At 54.1% G+C, this 14,884-nt stretch overlaps 1 protein-coding gene across 6 annotated transcripts in view; it reads right to left on the bottom strand.

Annotated features, from left to right (window-relative positions):
* Positions 1–14,884, bottom strand: part of LOC147091104 (RNA-binding protein FXR1-like) — a 101,802-nt gene that overhangs the window by 11,398 nt on the left and 75,520 nt on the right. For all 6 annotated transcript variants that reach the window (XM_085977561.1, XM_085977560.1, XM_085977562.1 and 3 more), the window contains 6 exons: positions 14,555–14,648; positions 11,387–11,503; positions 8,202–8,372; positions 6,672–6,750; positions 4,906–5,015; positions 4,147–4,233 (listed from right to left, as the gene is read on the bottom strand). In XM_085977561.1, coding sequence (XP_085833687.1) covers positions 4,147–4,233; positions 4,906–5,015; positions 6,672–6,750; positions 8,202–8,372; positions 11,387–11,503; positions 14,555–14,648 — 658 coding nt within the window. The remainder of the gene's footprint in view (positions 1–4,146; positions 4,234–4,905; positions 5,016–6,671; positions 6,751–8,201; positions 8,373–11,386; positions 11,504–14,554; positions 14,649–14,884) is intronic.

The following is a 14,884-nucleotide window of genomic DNA, read 5'->3' as shown; positions in this document are numbered from 1 at the left end:
ATACCGGCGGAACACAAATTCCAATCAGCTTGCCGTGAGGCTGCTGTTTAATGGCAGGGCCTGCAGGGGGCACAGTTGCAGTGCCATTGATGGCCAGGAGCACTCGAGAAAGATCACGCTTTCAGAAGTCAGTGCGGGTCACGTGCTGATATCAAACAGTGAGACAGGGTTAAAAGGAACAAACTTTAGGATGTTACCAAGACTGGAGCATTTTAGCTACGAGGAAAGATTGGAGAGGCTGGGGTTGTTCCCTTTGGAACAGAGGAGGCTGAGGGGAGATCTAATTGAGGTGTATAAAATGATGAGGGTCTAGATAATAGAGTGGATAGGGGACCTATTTCCCTTAGCAGAGCGGTCAATAACCAGGGGGCAGAGATTTAAAGTAATTGGTAGAAGGATTAGAGGAGAACTTTCTTCACCCAGAGGGTGGTGGGGGTCTGGAACTCACTGCCTGAGAGGGTGGGAGAGGCAGAAACACTCATCACATTTATAAAGTACAGGAAACTCTCTTAACAGGCACCTAAATATCCAGAAATCTCTCTTAACCAGCAAAATTCAGGAGTAGGTTTAGGTAAGTTTTACTATACATTAGTGGCCGTGCAACCGGGGGTTCCTGGATCTGCGGCCGTGTAACCGGGGGTTCCCGCACCTGTGGCCGTGTAACCGGGGTTCCCGGATCTGTGGCCGTGCAACCGGGGGTTCCCGCACCTGCGGCCGTGCAACCGGGGTTCCCGCACCTGCGGCCGTGCAACCGGGGTTCCCGCACCTGCGGCCGTGCAACCGGGGTTCCCGCACCTGCGGCCGTGCAACCGGGGTTCCCGCACCTGCGGCCGTGCAACCGGGGTTCCCGCACCTGCGGCCGTGCAACCGGGGTTCCCGCACCTGCGGCCGTGCAACCGGGGTTCCCGCACCTGCGGCCGTGCAACCGGGGTTCCCGCACCTGCGGCCGTGCAACCGGGGTTCCCGCACCTGCGGCCGTGCAACCGGGGTTCCCGCACCTGCGGCCGTGCAACCGGGGTTCCCGCACCTGCGGCCGTGCAACCGGGGTTCCCGCACCTGCGGCCGTGTAACCGGGGTTCCCGCACCTGCGGCCGTGTAACCGGGGTTCCCGCACCTGCGGCCGTGTAACCGGGGTTCCCGCACCTGCGGCCGTGTAACCGGGGTTCCCGCACCTGCGGCCGTGTAACCGGGGTTCCCGCACCTGCCGGAGAGTGGGGTTAGGCCGGATGGATCTTTTCAGATCATAGAAATTCGGCACAGAAGGAGGCCGTCCGGCCCATTGTGTCCGTGCCGACCCAAAGACAGTTATCCAGCCTAATCCCACTTTCCAGCTCTTGGTCTCTATCCTTGTATCTATCCCTCAAATCAACATCGCTAAAAGAAAACCCAGATTCTCAGGTCATCATCACATTGCTGTTTGTGGGAGCTGGCTGCTGCGTTTCCTACATTACAACAGAGACTACATTTCACAAAGTACTTCATTGGCTGTGAAGCGCTTTGGGACGTCCGGAGGTGGTGAAAGGCGCTGGAGAAATGCAAGTTTGTTCGTTCTTTATTTGGTTTTCACTTCAACGTGTTAAGTCCCAGCTGAACCGGAGTGAAATCTTAGCAAGCTGAGCTGCCGAACCGCACAATCCCGGACCTTACAGGTGCGAGAAACTCACTCAAAACCAGGAGTCTGAACAGTCAGCAGAACCTGACCTACAAGAGCAGCTGAACGTCAAGAAAACATAATAAATCTTGCAGCGTTACGGGCAGCAACAGGAGGCTACAGGCCTGCATCTCAGTGTTGTTTCGGGAGGTGGGGCGGGGGGGGGGGAAGAGAAGATGTGACATCCCAACAGGGCTGCAGAGTGCAGCTTGCTCGCCCACGGGGCAAATCGGACCCTTCAGCTCCCCTGGGAGCGCTGCCAGAGGTCGCGACACCGAGTTGTATTTAGACGCACAAGTGATGAGTTGGAGAAATTCACTCCCGAGGTAGGCAAATACCTCAGGAATGGATTCAATTAACAAATGTCACAACAAAAAAACATCCCCCCACACACATGCGGAGTGGAAGGATGCACAGTTCTAAGTTAATTCACTGTGAACGCCCCCCACCAATGCAAAATCAATTGGCACATTTTCAGCTTCAAGTGCACAGACTTGCACTTTGAGTGTGTTGGGAGTGCACACACTGCTCAGGCTCACTGCTGTCCTGTTTCACTCCTTATATGTGGCACAGTCTTGTGTTCCAAGCTTGTCACCAGCATCATTCTGGCACTTAGGCACAGCAACTTTACCCTTCCTCTATGAAGAATACACATACCAGGTGCAATTATACTCAATCATACAACACGAGAGACCATTCAGCCCAACGTGCCTTTGAACGAGCTCTCCGATTAGTCCCACTCCCCCCTGCTCTTTCCCCATAACCCTGTGAATTTTTCCCCTTCCAGTATTTCTCCAATTCCCTTTTGAAAGTTACTATTGAATCTGCTCCCACCGCCCTTTCAGGCAGCGCGTTCCAGATCACAACAACTCGCTGCGTAAAAACATTCTCCTCATCTCCCCTCTGGTTCTTTTACCGATTATCTTCAATCTGTGTCCTCTGGTTACCGACCCTCCTGCCACTGGAAACAGTCTCTCCTTATTTACTCCATCGAAACCCCTCACGATTTTGAACGCCTCGATTAAATCTCCCCTTAACCTTCTCTGCACCAAGGAGAACAATCCCAGTTTAAATAGGACATACTGCTGTGCACATTATATAAAAGGAATATATAATGCCTCTATTAAAAGGTGCATATTGGTACATATAACTCACACGCTCGCCCCCTCCCCCACGCTCGCCCCCTCTCCCTCGCCCGCTCGCCCCCTCGCTCGCCCCCTCCCCCTCGCACGCCCGCCCGCCCCCTCCCCCTCGCCCGCCCGCCCCCTCCCCCTCGCCCGCCCGCCCCCTCCCCCCCTCGCTCGCCCCCTCCCCCTCGCACGCTCGCCCCCTCCCCCTCGCACGCTCGCCCCCTCCCCCTCGCACGCTCGCCCCCTCCCCCGCTCGCCCCCTCCCCCGCTCGCCCCCTCGCACGCTCGCCCCCCCCTCGCACGCTCGCCCCCCCCCTCGCACGCTCGCCCCCCCCCCTCGCACGCTCGCCCCCCCCCTCGCACGCTCGCCCCCTCCCACGCTCGCCCCCTCCCCCTCGCACGCTCGCCCCCTCCCCCTCGCACGCTCGCCCCCTCCCCCTCGCACGCTCGCCCCCTCCCCCTCGCACGCTCGCCCCCTCCCCCTCGCACGCTCGCCCCCTCCCCCTCGCACGCTCGCCCCCTCCCCCTCGCACGCTCGCCCCCTCCCCCTCGCACGCTCGCCCCCTCCCCCTCGCACGCTCGCCCCCTCCCCCTCGCACGCTCGCCCCCTCCCCCTCGCACGCTCGCCCCCTCCCCCTCGCACGCTCGCCCCCTCCCCCTCGCACGCTCGCCCCCTCCCCCTCGCACGCTCGCCCCCTCCCCCTCGCACGCTCGCCCCCTCCCCCTCGCACGCTCGCCCCCTCCCCCTCGCACGCTCGCCCCCTCCCCCTCGCACGCTCGCCCCCTCCCCCTCGCACGCTCGCCCCCTCCCCCTCGCACGCTCGCCCCCTCCCCCTCGCACGCTCGCCCCCTCCCCCTCGCACGCTCGCCCCCTCCCCCTCGCACGCTCGCCCCCTCCCCCTCGCACGCTCGCCCCCTCCCCCTCGCACGCTCGCCCCCTCCCCCTCGCACGCTCGCCCCCTCCCCCTCGCACGCTCGCCCCCTCCCCCTCGCACGCTCGCCCCCTCCCCCGCTCGCCCCCTCCCCCTCGCACGCTCGCCCCCTCCCCCTCGCACGCTCGCCCCCCCTCTCTCTCTCACACACACTCACACCCCCCCCCCCCCACACTCTCACGTGCACCTGTATTTATTAGACACACAAGGACGGTGCCAGTCCCTTGTATTTGGGTGGCAGGAAGTTCCCATGTTTTGCCTCACACTGACCGAAGCTCCCCGAATGGTGGGGTTGCCACAGGTCCCGCTGGATCTTCCAGCTCTCAAGGCAGAAACCCGATGACCACACCTCACCCATCTCTCGGTTCCCAGGCTACGCCCAACAAGGCAAGAGCAGCAGAGCCGACAATGTGTTGAACTGTGTAACAATTACCGTCAGGTAGGACAGGTGATATTCCAGCAGGACTTGAGCATTGACGAGATTCTCCTTGGTACCAACAAAGGTGAAAGGAACCATGCCCTGCAGGACAGAAACAGAAACAGAAACTAGAGCAGACGGCCCATTGCCTTTGTACCGACAGTGCTTGCTGACTCGAATGTCTGGCTGGGGGGACAAGGGGCAGGGGCTTTGGGTTGTCCATATGCCGGACCAGCTGGCGGCGGTGACCACGTTCCAAGCAACCTCTGGCTCAGGACTGGGTGACCGTTCACACCCTCGCGATCCACGCGACGGTCACTTTGCTGCCGTCTCAGTGGGATGCACCAACAGGCTGCAGCGTGGGAGGGGTGCAACCCAAGAGCATGCCCGCATCGGGAGCAGGGGGGGTCATTCTGGAGCGGTCCAGGCTGCAGAGACGCTGGGCCTGGCTCCGTGTGGATTCTCGCTGATCTTCGGGATTGCTGCATCTTTGGGCGCCGCCAGGTTATCTCGTTCTCCGCAAAGTAGCCGCACCAGCTTGGTCAATCTGGGGTTCATTTGCCCTGTGGTGTTTCTGCCCCGCTCTGTGGAGAAGTTCAGGAACTCCAAAGGGCGCAGCATTATTGAGAAGGACCTCGGAGCAAGTCGCTGGCTGGGGATGTGGCCCTCAACAAAAACTAACACCGCCTCATTATTATTCCAAACAGAGGGGATATTTAAATGCAGTAACGTTGCCAGTAGAACCCCAAGTGGGGTTTCACCAAATGGACTCACCTCCTCTCTGGGCAGCTTCTTATCATTGTCTCCTTCAATACGAACCCTCACCACACCAGACTTGTCCACGATCTCCTGAATTACTTTCCCGTTCTTGCCGATCACTTTGCCTATGTCGCAAACAACAGAGAGATGCATGAGCGCCATTAACTGGCTACAAGTTATTCTCAAGCTTTTAAACAGTTGCTTTGCTGCAGGGTCCTGCGCTGTCCCAGAGCACAGGCCAAAGGGCGCTTTGCCACGGATCGGCGTCAGCCCAGAGGGCCGTGTCTAGGCGGACTCGGTAGATGGGACACCTGTTTTACTGCAGGTATTGAGCATTGACCTGCTTGAAGCTCAGCACCTGCAGTCAAAACCAACCCAAGCAGACGGGTTTAGTACAAGCGCATTAAGCATTTGTGCAGCAACGCAAAGTTGCAAAGGGACTGACGCAAGAAAACTACTCGGCACTTGGTCTAAGCGTTAAACAAAGCTTTAATCAACTGTTTCACAACATGGAGGTCTAGTTGTGTCCTTCACTAGTTCCTGTTAAGAATGTCCTGAGCAAGCTGGGCCCGTGCCCGAGTATTTATACTCTCCCTGGACAGCGCCACCCACAGGCCGCTCAGCATTATTTCATAAGTCTTTCTTTCATGAATGACTGATTCATGTCAGGGACATTGATAGATTTAGTCAGTGGGCAAAACTGTGGCCGATGGAGTTCAATGTGAGGTCATCCACTTTAGGTCCGAGAGAGAGTGAGCAGAATATAGTATTTTCTCAATGGAGGGCAGCTGGGAACTGTGGCGGAGCAGGGAGATTTAGGGGTCCACGTACAGAAATCACTAAAAGCCAGCGGACAGGTACAACAAATCATTAAACAGGCGAATGGAACATTGGCCTTTATCTCGAGAGGCTCTGGAATACCAAGGGGAGGAAGGGATGCTTCAGGTGTACAGAGCCTGGGTCAGACCCCACCTGGAGTGACTGGGTTCAGTCCTGGGCCCCGCCCCTCAGGAAGGATATCTCGGCCTTGGAGGGGGGGCAGCGCAGATTCACCAGAACGATACCCGGGGGCTAAAAGGGTTAAATTCCGAGGCCAGGTTGCACAGACTGGGCTTGTGTTCCCTCGAGTTTAGAAGATTAAGGGGTGATCTGATCGAGGTGTTGAAGATGATTAAAGGAGTTGATCGGGTGGAGAGAGAGAAACTATTTCCTCTGGTGGGGGGAGTCCAGAACAAGGGGGCAGAACCTTAAAATTAGAGCCAGGTCGTTCAGGGGTGATGTCAGGAAGCACTTCTTCACACAAAGGGTGGTGGAAATCTGGAACTCTCTCCCCCAAAGAGCTGCGGAGGCTGGGGGGGGTCAATTAAAAATGTCAAAACTGGGATTGATAGATTTTGTTATGCAAATGTATTAAGAGATATGGAACCAAGGCAGGTAGATAGAGTTAGGATACAGGATGAGCCCGGATCTCACTGAATGGCGGAACAGGCACGAGGGTCTGAATGGCCTCCTGCTGTTCCCATGTTGCAGCGTGAGGCAGAAAATATCGCCCCAAAACTCATTCTGCATTTGTAGTCTGCGGGGAACGGCTTTGTAAGAATACAATGAGTGGCTTGAGCTTCTACGACATGAAAGACAGCGGGGGGTGGGGGGGACCAATTCTGGTCCTCCTCCTGCCACCCTGTGCAACGACAAAAGACAGACCCACAGGTTAACTGGTTAGAAGAAGCTGCTCATTATAGATGGAGCCAATGGTGAGCAAGGATCAGGACAACACTCACCAACCAGGCTGCGCGGAACTTGCACTGAGCTTTCGGAGAATTCCAGGTAGCCTCGAGCCTGTTTTACTGCTTCTGGTGTCTGGGGAGAAAGAGAATTTAGTTTATTAAAACATTTCCCCACATGCGTGCGTGCGTGCGCGTACGTGTTCTACCAAATTGCAACTCGCTCCTATGGCAGTCTGAATCCGATTGTACAGGAAACTTTGGTTTATCCGGAGCCACCGGCAAAAATCAGGAGCCGTTTCGTTAGGTTTTTTTTCTTTTCGTTGCTTTTTTTCCCACCAGTCAGGCTGTGCAAGGTCTCGCTGAAGCTGTTGCTAAGCTACAGAGACGCTTGCAAGGTACGGCCGACTGTTTAGAAGCTGTTGCTAAGCAACAGGGTTTGTTGCCAGATACGGAGCTCAAAATCTCCGTATGTTTCAACATTAGCGCTGGTTTGTCCGGCAGTTTTGATGGGATGGCAACAGCTCGGTCCCGTCGGTGCCGGATAGCACAAAGTTTCCGGTAACTACAAAAGACCTGCTCCCAGGCCCAGCGCTCCAATTGTTATTGATTTCCTTCGGAAGGCATCAACTTGCCCTGCAGTACCATGTCTGGGCTCTCCACAACCTTGCCCAAGTGGCCATTCCAGCACAATTCCACTTGGAGTGGCGTTGGGGTGGGGTGTGAGGGGGAACGTCACAGGCCTCCGTCTTCAACAGACATCCACCTCCTTGTGGGAGTCACTGGACGGTGATCAGGAGCAGGAGCCCCGGCCCGATTCCTCCCCAGCACAGGGGCGGTCATCAGCAGCCCGAATGATACGAGAACTGACAGCTTACAACTATCAGGGGAGACTGAACAGGCTGGGGCTCTTTTCTCTAAAAAGAGAGAAGGGTGACCTGATAGAGGTCTTTAAAAAACATGAAGAGGTTCGATAGGGTAGAGAGGTTTCCACCTGTGGGGGAGACCAGAACTAGGGGCCGTCAATATAAGAGAGTCGCTAAAATCCAACAGGGAATTCAGGAGCAACTTCTTTCCCCAGAGAGTGGTGAGAATGTGGAACTCGCTGCCACAGGGAGTGGTTGAGGTGAATAGCACAGATGCTTTTAAGGGGAGGCTGGATAAACACACGAGGGAGAAAGGAATAGAAGGATAAGTTGATTGAGGTCTTTAAAAATATGAAGGGGTTCGATAGGGTAGACGTAGAGAAGATGTTTCCACTCGTGGGGGAGACCAGAACTAGAGGCCGTCAATATAAGAATTGGGAGCAGGAGTCGGCCATTCGGCCCCTCGAGCCTGCTCCGCCATTCAATAAGACCATGGCTGATCATCGACCTCATCTCCACTTTCCCACCCGATCCCCATATCCCTCGATTCCCTTAATATCCAACAATCTATCGATCTCAGTCTTGAATATACTCAACGACTGAGCCTCCACAGCCCTCTGGGGCAGAGAATTCCAAAGATTCACCGCCCTCTGAGTGAAGAAATTCCTCCTCATCTCAGTCCTGACTGTTGCTGCGACAGCAGCACTTCCCGCAGACTCACCTCTCCGTATATCCGGAACGTGCACGTGTCTTCGTCCAGTTCGATGGCGGTCACCCCAGGAACCTTTCTGGCCTGCTGAATGTTGACGCCGTGCGTTCCGATCGCAAGGCCCATCAAATCCTCGCGGACACTGAACTCCTCTTGGAAGGCGGCCGCCAGCTGCTTCGTGGTCTGGGGGTTTCGACAGAGACAGAAAAAAACATCACCTGTTTGATTGTTCTGGCAGTAAATGCTGCGCTGCTTAAATTCAGAGTCCAAAGACAGCAGACTGAAATCCAACACCCTCAACTTTATTCATCAACGCTTCTCTTTCGTCTTCCCACGCTCCCTCTGCCCATGAGATGCATCTCTAGAAGCTGCAGTGCGCGGGACAGCCCAGCTGCGTTCAAACTGCACTCCGGAGCCCCATCAACAAAGGCTTGCATTTCTATAGCGCCTTTCACGACCATAGAGCTTCCCAAACAGCCAATGAAGTACTTTTTTTGAAGTGTGGTCACTGTTGCAAGTCGGAAACGCAGCAGCCAATTTGCACTTGGAAAGCTCCCACAAACAGCAATGTGAAAAAAAAACCCAGATTATCTGGTCATGAAGTGATGTTGATTAAGGGATAAATATCGGCCCCAGGACACCAGGGAGAACTCCCCTGGTCGCCTTCGAACTTTTACTTCCACCTAATTGAGCAAATGGGGCCTCGGTTTAACATCTCCTCCGACAATGCAGCGCTCCCTCAGTACTGCCCTCCCTCAGTACTGCCCCTCCGACAGTGCGGCGCTCCCTCAGTATTGCCCCTCCGACAGTGCGGCGCTCCCTCAGTACTGCCCCTCCGACAGTGCGGCGCTCCCTCAGAACTGCCCCTCCGACAGTGCGGCGCTCCCTCAGTATTGCCCCTCCGACAGTGCGGCGCTCCCTCAGTACTGCCCCTCCGACAGTGCGGCGCTCCCTCAGAACTGCCCCTCCGACAGTGCGGCGCTCCCTCAGTACTGCCCCTCCGACAGTGCGGCGCTCCCTCAGTACTGCCCCTCCGACAGTGCGGCGCTCCCTCAGTACTGCACCTCCGACAGTGCGGCGCTCCCTCAGTACTGCCCCTCCGACAGTGCGGCGCTCCCTCAGTATTGCCCCTCCGACAGTGCGGCGCTCCCTCAGTACCGCCCCTCCGACAGTGCGGCGCTCCCTCAGTACCGCCCCTCCAACAGTGCGGCACTCCCTCAGTATTGCCCCTCCGACAGTGCGGCGCTCCCTCAGTATTGCCCCTCCGACAGTGCAATGCTCCCTCAGTACTGACCCGCCGACAGTGCGGCGCTCCCTCAGTACCTCCCCTCCGACAGTGCGGCGCTCCCTCAGTACTGCCCCTCCGACAGTGCAATGCTCCCTCAGTACTGACCCGCCGACAGTGCGGCGCTCCCTCAGGACTGCACTGGGAGCGTCAGCCTGGATTTCTGTACTCAAGTCTCTGGAGCGGGGCTCGAACCCACGGCTGACACTAAGCAGCCCACGAATCCTGGCAATCTAACACTTGAATCCCATGCAACTCAAGACCTATTTGTGCGGATTTCTGATTGGTTTGTTGGCCCTGCTTGATCTTTGAGCCTGGAGGTTTGGAAAAGGCTCCTTTTTTCAGTACGGTTGTCTTGTTGGTGGATAATCAGAAACCCGAGAGCTGTTAGTATCAATGGCTTTAGACGTCCAGGAATTAATGGCAGCAAACTTTATACAGGCTTTTCCCTGCCCCACACCGAGCCTCCACGATACACATGCACACAACCACGCAGGCATAAAACTTGGACAACCCCCACCTCCAAGTTAAACAAGTGGCGAACATAGAAACAGAGAAGATAGGAGCAGGGGTCGGCCATTCGGCCCCTTGAGCCTGCTCCACCATTCAATGAGATCATGGCTGATCATCCAAACTCAGTACCCTGTCCCTGCCTCCTCCCCATATCCCTTGATCCCTTTAGCCTTAAGAAATATATCTAACTCCTTCTTGAATATATTTAATGATTTGGCCTCAACTGCCTTGTGTGGTAGAGAATTCCACAGGCTCACCACTCTCTGGGTGAAGAAATTCCTCCTCATCTCAGTCCTAAATGGCTTACCCCTTATCCTTAGACTGTGACCCCTGGTTCTGGACTCCCCCGCCATCAGGAACATCCTTCCTGCATCTCGTCTGTCCAGTCTTGTTAGAATTTTGTAAGTTTCAATGAGATCCCCTCTCATTCTTCTAAACTCATGCTTACCTTCAGCGACTGGTGCACAAGGATGCCCAGGTGTCATGGCACTTCCCCTTCTCCCAATGGTGAGTTTTAGTGCCAGGTATTAGTGGAAAAGTCCACCAACATGAGCAGAAATGGTAAAAGCGTTAAAATATTTAAAGAGAAAAAAGACCAGTTTGTAATCTAGACTGGAAGCAAGGGAATCTACCGTTAACAGGTTGTCGGCCCTGTACTGCCTGAACAAATATAGACGGCCCTCAGCAAAGCTTGGATCGCTGCTCCCACCCCACGTTCAGCTCAAGGCAGTCTTGCCCATGACTGGTTGCTTCCCCTTGCCTGAAGGACATTAGTTAGGACTCGAGGTCATCCAAAACTCTGCTGCCGTGTCCTAACTCGCACCGAGTCCCGATCACCTATCACCTCGTGCTACACTGGCTCCCGGTCCGGCAACACCTCGATTTTAAAATTCACATCCTTGCTTTCAAATCCCTCCATGGCCCTCGCCCATCTCTGTAATGTTCTCCAGCCCTACAACCCTCCGAGATCTCTGTGCTCCTCCAATTCTGGCCTCCAGCACCCCGATTTCCATCGCTCCACCATTGGCGGCCATGCCTTCAGCCGCCTGGGCCCCGAGCTCTGGAATTCCCTCCCTAAACCTCTCCGCCTCTCTCTCCTCCTTTAAGACGCTCCTTAAAACACAATTTTTTGACCAAGCTTTTGGTCACCCGTCCTAATTGTGTCCTGTGAAGCGCCTTGGGACGTTCTACTACGCCAAAGGTACGATGTAAATGCAAGTTGTTGTTGTTGTAGTTTCCCCAATAGCTTTCGCGCCTGCCCACGCTTAATTTCAACGGCACACTTTGCGCCAGGGTGGGGTTTGAACTCTCAACCTCTGGGATGCCAGTCCACTACCATAACCACTAGGCCACCAGACCCAACGTACGTTTGTAACCTCTGACCTGTCGGCCTGCTCACCTCAAGGTGCTTTGTGGCCTCCTCGTTTCGGGACATCAGCATCAGTTTGGTGCGAATACTGCGGAAGTGCATGTCGCTCAGCAAGCCCGCACGCTTCACGGTCGACTCGTTTATGGACTGCAACAGATATATCAGAACGTCTGTTACTCGCAAATACTCGGCAACCATTAAACACACACACACCTTAGGTTTCCCTCTATTTGTGGGTCTAGAGCTTGTTTATGGGGCATAAGAACACAAAGTGGTGGACGAGGGAAAGGCCATTACGGTCAAAGCTCAGCTCCCATCACAACTCTACTTTAAACTTTACAGCCTTCCGGCCTCAGCAGTTTCAGATCATAACCACCCCTCGGACAGTAGGTGGTGGTAATGGTTCTGCTGTAACATAGAAACATAGAAGATAGGAGCAGGAGTCGGCCATTCGGCCCCTCCAGCCCGCTCTGCCATTCAATGAGATCATGGCTGATCATCCAAACTCAGTACCCAGTCCCTGCCTTCTCCCCATATCCCTTGATCCCTTTAGCCTTAAGAAATATATCTAACTCCTTCTTGAATATATTTAATGAATTGGCCTCAACTGCCTTCTGTGGTAGAGAATTCCACAGGCTCACCACTCTCTGGGTGAAGAAATTCCTCCTCATCTCTGTCCTAAATGGCTTACCCCTTATCCTTAGACGGTGACCCCTGGTTCTGGACTCCCCGGCCATCGGGAACATCCTTCCTGCATCTAGTCCGTCTAGTCCTGTTAGAATTTTATAAGTTTCAATAAGATCCCCTCTCATTCTTCTAAACTCCAGTGAGTATAAGCCCAATCGACCCAATCTCTCCTCATACGTCATTCCTGCCATCCCAGGTATCAGTCTGGTGAATCTTCGCTGCACTCCCTCCATGGCAAGAACATCCTTCCTCAGATAAGGCGACCAAAACTACACACAATACTCAGGATGTGGTCTCACCAAGGCCCTGTACAACTGCAGCAAGACATCCTTGTTCCTGTACTCGAACCCTCTCGCTACGAAGGCCAACATACCATCTGCCTTCTTAACTGCCTGCTAACCTTTTACACCTCCTCTGGACCCCTCTTTTGTTTCTTTACTTGTCCCAATACCAACCACTTTCACCTTGCACCATCATCCCTTTTGTCATTCAATCACTATACCACCCTATCACAGACCTTGTTCTTTCCTCCCCTCCTCGTTCCCCGGTCTCTGTTCTTGCTTAAAACCTGTTACATCTCCAACTTCTCCCAGTTCTGACGAAGGGTCATCGGGCTGAAACGTTAACTCTGTTTCTCTCTCCACATTTGCTGTCTGACCTGCCGAGTATTTCCAGCATTATAGAAACATAGAAAAATAGGAGCAGGAGTCGGCCATTCAGCCCTTCCTGCCTGCTCCGCCATTTAATATGATCATGGCTGATCCTCTATCTCAATACCATATTCCCGCTCTCTCCCCATACCCCTTGATGCCTTTTGTGTCTAGAAATCTATCTATCTCCTTCTTAAATATATTCAGTGACTTGGCCTCCACAGCCTTCTGTGGTAGAGAATTCCACAGGCTCACCACCCTCAGTGAAGAAATTTCTCCTCATCTCAGTCCTAAATGTCCTACCCCGTATCCTGAGACTGTGACCCCTCATTCTAGACCCCCCCAGCCAGGGGAAACATCCTCCCTGCATCCAGTCTGTCTAGCCCGGTCAGAACTTTATACATTTCAGTGAGATCCCCTCTCATTCTTCTAAACTCTAGTGAATACAGGCCTAGTCGACCCAATCTCTCCTCATACGACAGTCCTGCCATCCCAGGAATCAGTCTGGTGAACCTTCGTTGCACTCCCTCCATGGCAAGTATATCCCTCCTTAGGTAAGGAGACCAAAACTGCACACAGTACTCCAGGTGTGGTCTCACCAAGGCCCTGTACAACTGTAGTAAGACCTCCTTGCTCCTGTACTCAAATCCTCTTGCAATGAAGGCCAACATACCATTTACCTTCCAAACTGCTTGCTGCACCTGCATGTTTGATTTCAGTGACTGGTGTACAAGGACACCCAGGTCCCTTTGTACATCAAGATTTCCCAATCTATCACCATTTAAATAATACTCAGCTTTTCTGTTTTTCCGACCGAAGTGGATAACTTCACATTTATCCACGTTATACTGCATCATCCATTTATTTTCTGTTTTTATTTCAGATTGCCAGCATCCGCAGTATTTTGTACAGTCCACTCTGGTTAAGGAGATTGGAGGGTAACCTGTTACAAGGCCTCTACTGCTCTGTAACAGAACGTTTGAGGTGGGTTGTCTGTTTAGCAACTTTAATCAGATGGGGAAAGAGAGAGAGAGAAAAAAAAGAGAAAAAGGAGAGGGGGAGAGAGAGAGAGAGAGAGAGGGAGGGGGAGAGGGAGAGGGAGAGGGAGAGAGGGAGGGGAAGAGAGAGAGGGAGAGAGAGACACACACACACTAAGCCATCCAAAGCCTAACGCTGACAGGTCCTTGGTGAATGGGTGGGTGAGAGTCACATCATTCAAGGAATGAGGGATACATCATCACGCAAGGTAACTGCCATTCTTCATCCCACCTCCTCTGTACACGGTCCAAACTTCTTCTGGGACTGGGCAATTTACCTACAGGAAAGGTACCATTTTCCACCGGCAATTTTAATTCCAATAATCTCTCTTCCCTCCATTCCTGAAGGGGGTGATTCTTTGCAGAAACAGTATGACAGGTACTGGTTGCCCTTGAATACTTCACTGAAGTTAGTCATTCATCTGTGACCCCCCCATCAACATGGTCAGTTATTCGACCACAGGGGGCGTCACGGCCGAGCCTGGCCTCGTCCTTACCGTATGCCTACCCACAAGAAGTGTTGCAGGACAGGAGTGGGAACGCTGGCTAATTTGCTCTACCCCCCCACCCGCCCCCCCCAAACACCTAAAACAGGACCCTGAAACTAATTCAGCATGGACCAGGGATCAAAGCGGGGTCCAGCCTGGCCTATACAGTTCAGCTGCTCACTGGATTGAGCCACTAGTTAAAACAACACCCAGAGCAATGCACAACGGCCAAAGAAACCAGCACCTAGAGCAAGCGCCGGAGACAAGGAGAGATTGTCAGTCAGGTGCCGAATGGACGGCGGCAGTGGGCGGAATGAAACCGCCGCTCTCTCTTACCAGGAGGACCAGCTCACTGCTGCCGGCGTTGTACACGATGGAGTGCGCTCCCACAGCCTTTTTGAAATCCTTGTGAGCATTCTCGTTTGCACAGCTGGGAAAAAAAGGAAGCAGATTTAGCGGGTGGGTGGGAGGCGGTGAGAGATGCGAAGTGTAAACGGTAATTTAAAAAAAAAACTCCTTTTACTGTTGCCCCGTTCATGACTTCAGGACAACCAAAAGCACTTTACAGCCAATGAAGTACTAGTGTGAAGTGCAGTCACATATAGGAAACACGGCAGTCAACTTGCACACCGCATATCTCGGCCTTGGAGGGGAAGCAGCACAGAT

The sequence above is a fragment of the Somniosus microcephalus genome, unplaced genomic scaffold (genome assembly GCF_052327205.1).
Source record: "Somniosus microcephalus isolate GS21.2 unplaced genomic scaffold, FLI_Smic_1.0 unresolved_chr4, whole genome shotgun sequence".
Lineage (NCBI taxonomy): Eukaryota > Metazoa > Chordata > Chondrichthyes > Squaliformes > Somniosidae > Somniosus > Somniosus microcephalus.
Note: the sequence above shows the minus strand (reverse complement) of the source record. Positions and strands in the feature narration are given on the sequence as shown.